The sequence below is a fragment of the Leucopleurus acutus genome (assembly GCF_964270905.1).
Source record: "Leucopleurus acutus genome assembly, chromosome: 19".
Taxonomy (NCBI): domain Eukaryota; kingdom Metazoa; phylum Chordata; class Mammalia; order Artiodactyla; family Delphinidae; genus Leucopleurus; species Leucopleurus acutus.
Window position 1 is genome coordinate 52,772,309 of NC_139161.1, and position 9,281 is coordinate 52,781,589.

Sequence of the window (9,281 nt, forward strand, 5' to 3'; positions counted from 1 at the left end):
TCCACTAAATAAACTAATTCGATGGGAAAACGACCTCTGCTTTGCTGAAGTTCTGAATTATACATGGACGTTAGTACCACACTCTTTGCATAAAATTCAACTTCTCTTTTCCAAATTCAGACCATTACAGTGTCAACCTTCCCCTCTACTTCTCTTCATTCTAAATCTACATTCTATCTACCCTGCCTTCTTTCTTTTTTAAAATTTATTTTATTGAAGTATAGTTGATTTACAATGTTGTGTTCATTTCTACTGTATAGCAAAGTGATTCAGTTATACACACATACACACACACACACACACACACACACACACATTCTTTTTCATATTCTTTTCCATTATGGTTTATCACAGGATATTGAATATAGTTCCCTGTGCTATACAGTAGAACCTTGTTGTTTATCCATCTTATATATAATAGTTTGCATCTACTAATCCCATACTCCCAATCCATCCCTCCCCCACCTCCCCTTGGCAACCACAAGTCTGTTCTCTATGTATGCGAGTCTGTTTCTGTTTTGTAGATAAATTCATTTGTGTCATATTTTAGATTCCACATATAAGTGATATCATATGGTATTTGTCTTTCTCTTTCTGACCTACTTCACTCAGTATGATAATCTCTAGGTCCATCCATGTTGCTGCTAATTACCCGGCCTTCTTTAAATCATTGCCACCCGTGTCTACCATCCCTTCAAGCCTCTTTTGGCATTAGAGATTCTTTCAGTATCTGGCTTGCATTTTCCTCTCAACCCTGATCCCTTATTACTTTCGGGAACTTCTATATGGTCACAACACCGTCAGTGCCTGTGACACATGTGTCAACTGCTAACCACAGGACAACCCCAGCCTCAATCTCACCCTGAACTGTTTCCTCTTAAAAACCTCAGCATTCCGCTTTCCGACTTCCCTGTATCCGATGACCTTGGTCTTGCTCCTCACTGAAACCTCTAAGCTTGCAGCCCCGCCACTTTATACCCCCTGGATATACACTGGACTTCCTACCAATCTGCCGTCTGTATCCTACCACTAATGCAACTCTTATTACCATATGAAAGTCCCTTATCTTTCTGCCACAGGCTCTCCCCCCTCTTATTAAGCTCCAGAGCACCACTACACAAAAGTCTCAAACACCATTTTAGTATATTTAATTGCAGACTGGATTATTTAAAATTATGTGCTAAGATTTAAAGCAAAGCAAGACTTGGGTAAGCAAGGGACAATCTTTCTATCTTTAATAGAAATAGACACGCTAAACAGAGAGTATGTGAGCATTCCACATCGATTAGGACAGCATGTGTAATTTCCATTAATTCCCAGTCACCACTTCACATGATTACTTAGAGGGCATACTTACATAGATAAGTCCTGAATAGTAACGATCCTTCAGATTATGCAAAACAGAAGCTTCATTCAAGCACGTCAATTCTGCCATATCCTCCACCTTGGAAAACTTAGGTGGGTTCATCTTCTGAATATCATCTTTGTTGACCATTGCTTTCTTTCCATTCTCCGCCAACTCCACCATAACTTCATCTCCCCGCTCTTCTTTGATACTAGCTGCCTCGAAACCATGGCGTTCTGATGGAATCCACACTAGCTTTTTAGCCGTCCAATCCGCCTGAGTGGCAGGGTTGTAGATGACCGCCCTGTCCACAAAGAGATACCTCTCCGGATCTTCAAGTCCAGTTCTCTGCGCCATTGTGAACAGAAGGGATCCAAGAGCGACTGCCTCTGCGAGAAGAGGAGGAGGACAAAGTCAGATATTCCAAAATATACGATGGCTCACAAATTTTACTCTTCTAAGAAACCTAAAACAAACGCTTTGGTAAACAGAAAGCGTGAACTTTGAGTGAAGGAGCTGCGGTAGCCCTCTCCGTGGCCGTACTAACTGGGTTTCCAAGGTAAATTTCAGGCCTGACCACAAATGATGACTCTGGTCGTCTGAGGACCACTCAAGATGTAGCCTGTCGCTGACGGCTGGAAAACAAGCAGGAGGGAAAAGCAAAGTTCCAGTTTCACCCTTTTTTCCCTCTCCATCTCCTATTTCACCCTTACCACAAATTAAACAGGGACTTAAGAAGGGAAAGGAAAAGGAAGAAAAAGAAAACAAAGTTTCATGACAAAAGGCCCATGGAGTGCTGCTGGACCACCAGGATGTACTGATAGCTACAGAAATGCACGGTGGCTGCCAGCAGACCGACCCTCAGGTCTAGAATGTGCCTCCCATCCTACCTTCAGACAACAGACTCGACGTTCTTCCTTACAATTACCCTAAGCCAGCCCCCTGCAGCTTCGCTATGGCCCACGTGGCCTCAGTGTGATCACGAGACCACAGGGGGTGAGCGTGTAAGTTGGCATCACACCCAGCCTTTCAAGTATGTGATGGGGGCTGTTCAGGTCTCCACTCCCAGGCCCACAGCTGCTCCCCGCCGGTTCCTCTCCTGCATCCCGTCCTTCATCAGGACTCACTCCTCCACTCTGGTCTCTCGCCTCTAAACAGACTCCATGCCCCTTTAGAGTGTGGAGACTGGAAGCAAACAGAATATTCCAGACACAGTCTGACCAGTGCAGAAGAAAAGGAACTGTTCACAGCCTTAGGCCACACTGGGGAAAGCACTGCTTCTGTGACTTTTACAATGAACAGTATCTCAAGACCTAAGTGGTTTACTGAGCGCTCATTTACAGTTAGTTGTTTCACAAGGAACGGTCAGCGAAAGCTCCACCCGTGGTCCTTGAAGCTACTTCTCCTCTTATACTTGTGGGATTGACTTCTTGGATCAAAGGACAGGATTTTACATTCGTCACTCACCTTTCTGATGTGACTCATCATTCCTGCCTGACAATATCTTTCTGGAATCCAACACCATCATTAAATACTAATGTTATTACTCCAAATTCCAGGTTATTACAAATCTCATCCAAGTCAATGAAAGAAGGCAAGTGAGTAACCATCAAACCCTCCCAACTTTTCCCTCTCCCCAAAATGATGGGGATTCTTGGTAGGCAACAGAATGGAAGGCTGCAAGGGAAATCATAAAGTCATCCAAAGTTGTCATGAGGCTCTTAACCTCCAGGCTGTAGACAAAGTTCAAGCTCCGTGAAATCACTGAAATGGTCTAAAAACGTTGTACAACTTTCTTGTATATCTGTGCTTTTCTGAGGAGAACACGTATAACTTTCTTCGGATTCTTAAAGGGATCTATTTATCTTTGTCCTAAAAGATTAAACACTGATAGTGGGTACAAGATACTAGCCCTTTCAGTCCCAGTAAGAAGGTACTAGAATCAAATAGCTAAGATTCTTCAGAAACTGGTTGTTAGCAATGTAAAGGATTACAAACACTCATGCCCTGGGGCATGCTTCTCAAACTTTGGCAAGGGCGCCAGCAACACCTAAAGGGCTCATTAAAATACAGACCGCTGGGCCCCACTGCCAGCATTTATGATTCAGTAGGTCTGGGGTGGAGGACCTGATAATTTGCATTTCTCACAAAAACTCCCAGATAATGCTGGACCACACTTCGAGAACCATTCCTCCACAGTTCTCTGGTTGCCATGGTGAACCACTGTTACTACCAGGTATGCTGGAGGAGAAAAAAAGGTTGAAAACCAATGTTTTAGACTAATTCATAACCTGATTTAAAGGATATGCTAACGTTTCAAGGAGTATACACTTGGATAAAACAAAAATCACAAAACAGAATAAAACAAACAAAAAAATCACAAAACACATAACATTAAGACTTCTACCGATAGAATTGCTAATATGCTCTCTAACTATACTTGCAGTTGCCTTCCTAGGCATCCACGTGGGAGAGGGCAATAGAGAAAATATTCAAGCACACATGTACATTCTGAAGAACGGTTTCAAACACCCATCACCTCTCCGGACTGCACTGATAAGGTTATTAACAAGTTTTCTGTCTTCCCAACCTATACACTCGCTACCCACTGCTAGGAAGAGGATGGCTCTGAAATGGGAATTATCCTGGATGAATGTGGATACAGACAACAGGACACACACTCTGCCTTAGGAAGGACAGTCTCTTAAAAGAGAAAATATCCAACTAGAACAAAATACGATAACAAGTTACTCTTATTCTTATTAGGTATAAACTGTATACCCCATACAACACTTCAGAAACTGCCTTGCTGCCTGTAATTATATGCTTAGATTTAACAAATGACTATAAATTACAGTAACTTAACAGGTCATTTCTAGGGCAGGTCTTTTTTCTTTGTTTAAAAGTAAATCATGGATTTATAAATTATTTGATCAAATCAACACATTTTAAATTTATCAGTATGTACTTTTTCTAGGTGGGGAACCACCTATAATTTAATATAAGGGAAAAAAACCCACAAGAGATCACAATGTGTGATTACAATATGCTCCCGATTTTGTGTGTGTGGGGAAATTACATAAACACTTTTTTTTCTTTTTGTTTTAAAAGAAACAAATAGTCATTGGGTCTTCACTGGGTAGTGGGATCACAAACTACTTTTAATTTTTACTTTTCCAGAGTTTTCTACAACTAACTAAACACTATGAGGATGGTTTCCTGTCTGCCATACGGTGAGCTTACCCCCTGGTCCACAGGAGGGCCTCTATATACCTACTGATCAATACTACATGAATGGTGCCCACCCTCACTGTAAGCTTCAGCTTCTCCTCCATCACCAAAAGCTAACCATTCCTTCAAATCCTAACCCAGCGCCACCCTTTCAGAAGTTCTCTTCAGGTCAGCCTGGCAATTTAATCCTTAGCCTTCTCCTAACATTTTGCACCGCTCTCCTGGCATTCTTCTAACCCTCCCTCGCCTTTGTACCAGAGGACTCAGGTAGTAGGTGCTCAAGTCCTTGTTTGGTTGACAGAGTCCCTGAGGCCAGTGAAGATGTTTTGTTCATCTTAACTCTTCACTTGTGGTTGCCAAATATGTTGTATTTTTTTCATTCCATTGTACATTTGGTACCTAATCTTGATAATGCTGGTATTTAATAGGGAAACCTCTCCCAAATGCTTTGCCTTTCGGAAAGGATAATACTAGAATTTTGAAAACAGCAGATACTGTTGTTATATACCACTAATCATGGCCAGGCATGTTTATGTATGTATTATTTTAAGCAGTTTATGTATGTATTAACTCTTAATCCTCACAACAGCCCTACGTGGTAGGTACTATTCATATCTCCATTTTACAGATGAGGAACCCAAGGTTCAGAGAAAGCCAATAACTGGCTGGAGGTCACAGAGCTAACGAGGGGCAGAGCTGGGAGTAAACTCAGTTCAGCTCCAGAGCACATGCTACAAGGATGGAAGGTGAGAAGGAGAAAACTTTGAAGGGCATGTAGTACACGACATACTGCCTCTTGGATCAATTATCAATCATGGCTTCAAGAGTACAGGCTCAGGGAATTCCCTGGCGGTCCAGTGGTCAGGACTCTGTACTTCCACTGCCGGGGGCCCGGGTTCGATCCCTGATCTGGGAACTAAGATCCCACAAGCCGCCAGAAAAAAAAAAAAAAGAATACAGGCTCGGCCAATGAACGCACTAGCACAATCTAGCAAAGGCTTTGTATTTTATAGAAAAAAAAAAAAACCTATATTGGGGGAAAAAAGGAATAAATAGGAACATCTTTGCAACAGACAGAATCTGAAGGTTCTTGGTGTCATCTGAAATAACTGCCTAATTATGGGTGAATCATTTATCTGTGCACAAATTAGCTCCCTACAGAGCCAAAGCCCCATCCCCTTCATTTGCTTTTAGACACACACACCCCTGGGCTCCATCTCCAAGGCCATTTTAGACTCTCAATGAAATATCACCCAGGAAACTTCTCGACTGCCTCCCAGCACCTACTATAGGTACAGGCACAGAAAAACAGTTTTATGAATATCTTGCATATAAAAAGCCAAACAAAAATGATGGATAAGGGATCCATATGATAGCGCATCTCTCTAAGACAGATAAGCTAAAACAGAATGTCCCAATTTGTGTAACGCTACCACAGAGGTCACTTACATTACAGAGACCTGTAAGTCTGTTCATTTATCAGCATCCTATTCAACCAAATGAGCAGAAATACAAACTAAGTGCAAAAGGACACTATCGCTATTCATGGCCCAAGCCACCTCTGTGAATATCTTTACACCGTGTTAAATGTTTCTGAAACGTGGAGCCGACACCAGGAATTTTTATTCTTCCTATATGACAAGTAAGTACATCATCCGCTGAAGCCTAGAGTCTTTCACCATACAACGTGCCCTTCAAAATTTCCTCCATCTCACCTTCCATCCAGCCTGTCTTCATTGAAATGATTTCCCTAGGGAGCCCAAATAAAAAGCCAACCTCTCGGGTCACATCCCTTTGCAGCAAAAGCTAGTGCTATATCACACAATTACACCATATGCTTTCTCCAGATAAGGACGAGAAAGAACTGAATTTAAGATGCAGAAGTAAGGAGCTGCATAAAATGGCCACTTTTCCAGCGTCCGTGACAGACAGGGCATACTTAAACATCAAAAGCATGGAACTGAAGGAGTAATTAATAAAGGTGGATTGATGAAGGAAATGAAACAATAAATACATTAAAGTTTTCCAGAGTGAGATACTATCAAGAATAATTAAGCCTGACTCAAAGAATCCTCAGCTTCAATGTTAAAAAACAAAAATCTCAGCAAAGCCGAAGTATTATATTTGATATTATATTATTCAGCGAAAACAGCAGTCTTTGTTTCATTTGCAGTCGGGATCTACCCTGCCTGCTTTCCCCTACCCCACCCCACCCCCTTCCATCCACCGCAGTGATCTCGAAGGGAACTGCAGAGGCCCCAAGGAACAGAGATAACGGTCATAGGCAGAGGCCACGTTACCCAAAACTCACCAGCCGAGCTCAGACCAGAGTCGCCAACCTCCTTCCCAAGGCCCTAGTTGCCAGGCAGGCCAGGCTGGGCGCCTCGCCGGTCCCCGGGCCGCATCCACCCACCGCAGGCCCACAAAGCCCCCGCGGACGCCGGGACTCCGTGCCTTCAACTTCCCTCCGACCCCATTCCAGGCCGATTTTATGGGATCAGGGTGTGACCCCCACTGCAGAAGGCCAGGAAGAGACTCCGCGCCGAGCCATGCCCAGATCACTTACACAATAAAGGGATCCCGAGGCGAGGGCTGACCCTCCCCCCCCGACCGCCCTGCTGCAGCGCGCCCCCGCCACATTTCCCGCCTCGCCCCCCCAAACCGCCCGGGCCTGGCCGGGTGTCCACCCCCGGCCCCCGCCGTCCCCAGAGCGCCTGGGAAGACGCCCCCCCGCTCTCTCGCCCAGCTCCCCCGGGACCAGCGGAGCCCGACCCTCCCCAAGCCGGCTGCTGAGACCCTCACCCGCCGCCGCACGCCTCCCGGGCCGTGCGCAGCCCTGCCCTCCGGTCCCTTCACCCCGCAGGTCCCGGCGCGCCGCCGGCCTTCCGAGCCCTCGGCGAACCCCTCACCGCACTCGGGATGCCGGACCCGGCCTAACCCACCCAGTGGCCCTTCCCGTCCAGCGCTCCCCCACCCCCAACCCGGATGGCGCTTTCCAGCCCGCCCCAAGACTCCCTCCCCTCCCGAGAGGCAAGCACAGGCTCGCGGGACCCCCGGGGACACCCACCAGGGCACGAGCCCCCCCCCAACCCCGCGCCCCACGGATCCCGCACGCCTAGTATCAGGTCAGCACATGCCCACCCGCAGATCTCCATCCCCAGCCCCCCAGGGGTCGTCCTCCCGCACACCCAGGCCCTAATCCCTGCAGGAGTCTCACTCTCAAGGACCTCATTCCCCGCCCCTCCAGGGGTCTCTCCACCCACCCGGGTCCCGTTAACCACCCCCAAGGTCCTTCCTTGCGCGAATCTACGGCCCCTGCAGCACAAACCCTCCGCCCAGAACCCCTTCTGTCTTCCCCAGCTCCCGCTTCGGCTCCGTTCCTGCCCTACAGACCCGCCCGGGCCCCCAGCCGGGGATCCTTTCCTCCCCTACAAACCGTCCCTCGGTTCCCGGCCGCCGCACTCGGACCCGGGAAGCCGCACCTCTCACCTTCAGCCGAAGATGGTGGCGCCGGCGCACGTCCCCAGCCGCGACCACAGATCCGGCGCCTCAGTCCAAAACCCACCGCTGCCTCCGCCGGGCTCCTTTAGCACTGCTACTCCGGGCTGCCCCACCCCCTCCCACCCTCATTGGGCCAGCTCCACGCCCGTCACCACCGCCCCCAGACCCACTGGTCCGTTTGCGCGCCCATCTCCAAGGGAAAACGTTAGCAACCCGAAAGAAGCTACCTTCCCGAGGTCCGCTCCCTCCACCCACCTGAAATGATGCTCATTGGCTCCCGCTCCCAGCCCAGGCCTCCGAGGCCCCCATCTCATAGGCTGAGCCGCACGCCCGTCAGAGATTCCGGGAGGTGCGGCCGGGGCAGTCGCGGGCGATTGGCTGGCTCGGGAGGAGATGGACAGCTGCGGCTGCCTGGGTGCCCCGCGATTCCGCGGGGCAGAGGGTGCGGACCCCGCAGCGGCCTCGGCCGTGCGGACCGCGGGGCAGGTGTGCCACGGCCGCAGCCCCGAGCTCCGCCTGGACGCGCCTCGCCCTGCCGTCGGGCTGCATGGGGCAGCCCAGTCAAGTGCCTCGCCGCCTCCTCTGCCTGTCGCAGCCGGCGTGTCCCGCAGCGGGACCGGCTTCCACCGCGGAGTCGCGGGCCTCGGGCCGCGGGCGCTGCCTGCAGGGGCGGGGCCGGAGCGCGGTCCAGAGGCCTTACGTCACTCCCGGGGCAGCTGGGGGGGTGGGGGCCGCGGCTCGGCGGCTCACCTGCAGTGGGGGAGGGGAGGCAAGTCTCGGGCTGCTGCTCTGCCCATGCGCTCCGGCCCTGAAGCTGGGGCCCCGGCTTCAGTCGGCGGTCCGCGCTCCCGACACTGTCGCGACCCCCGCCTCCAGGCTGACCCTGCCCAGGCCCTCTGAGCGGCGGCCGCCGAACAGCTTCCTCCGCTGCTGCGGTTTTGGTGTTTGAAAGGGGAGACGTCTCCCTACCCAGACTCCTGGCTGGGCTGAGATTACACAGGATTGAGAAGCGAACCCCCCTTGGAGAGAAGACTTGGGAAAAGGGCTTAACCTCATTCATTCGTTCGTTCATTCATTCATTCATTCAATAGAGCTCCCTACTTGAGAGGGGCTATGAGGAGGTTCTGTAGAGCTGTCTTATCCCCCAGGGCCTATTAACTTTTCAAAGGCCTTAGAAAGCGTTTGAGACCTGAAGAAGAAGAAG

At 49.2% G+C, this 9,281-nt stretch overlaps 1 protein-coding gene across 2 annotated transcripts in view; it reads right to left on the reverse strand.

Annotated features, from left to right (window-relative positions):
* Positions 1–8,429, reverse strand: part of MYH10 (myosin heavy chain 10) — a 133,889-nt gene extending 125,460 nt beyond the window's left edge. The window contains exons 1-2 of one of the 2 annotated variants that reach the window (XM_082861231.1): positions 8,333–8,429; positions 1,358–1,734 (exon numbers count right to left, since the gene is read on the reverse strand). In XM_082861231.1, the coding sequence (XP_082717357.1) occupies positions 1,358–1,734; positions 8,333–8,348 (393 nt within the window). In that variant the 5' untranslated portion in view covers positions 8,349–8,429. Of the gene's footprint in view, positions 1–1,357; positions 1,735–8,065 lie in introns of both variants that reach the window. The other variant, XM_082861232.1, reaches the window with a different exon arrangement.
* Positions 8,430–9,281: the final 852 nt, after the last annotated feature.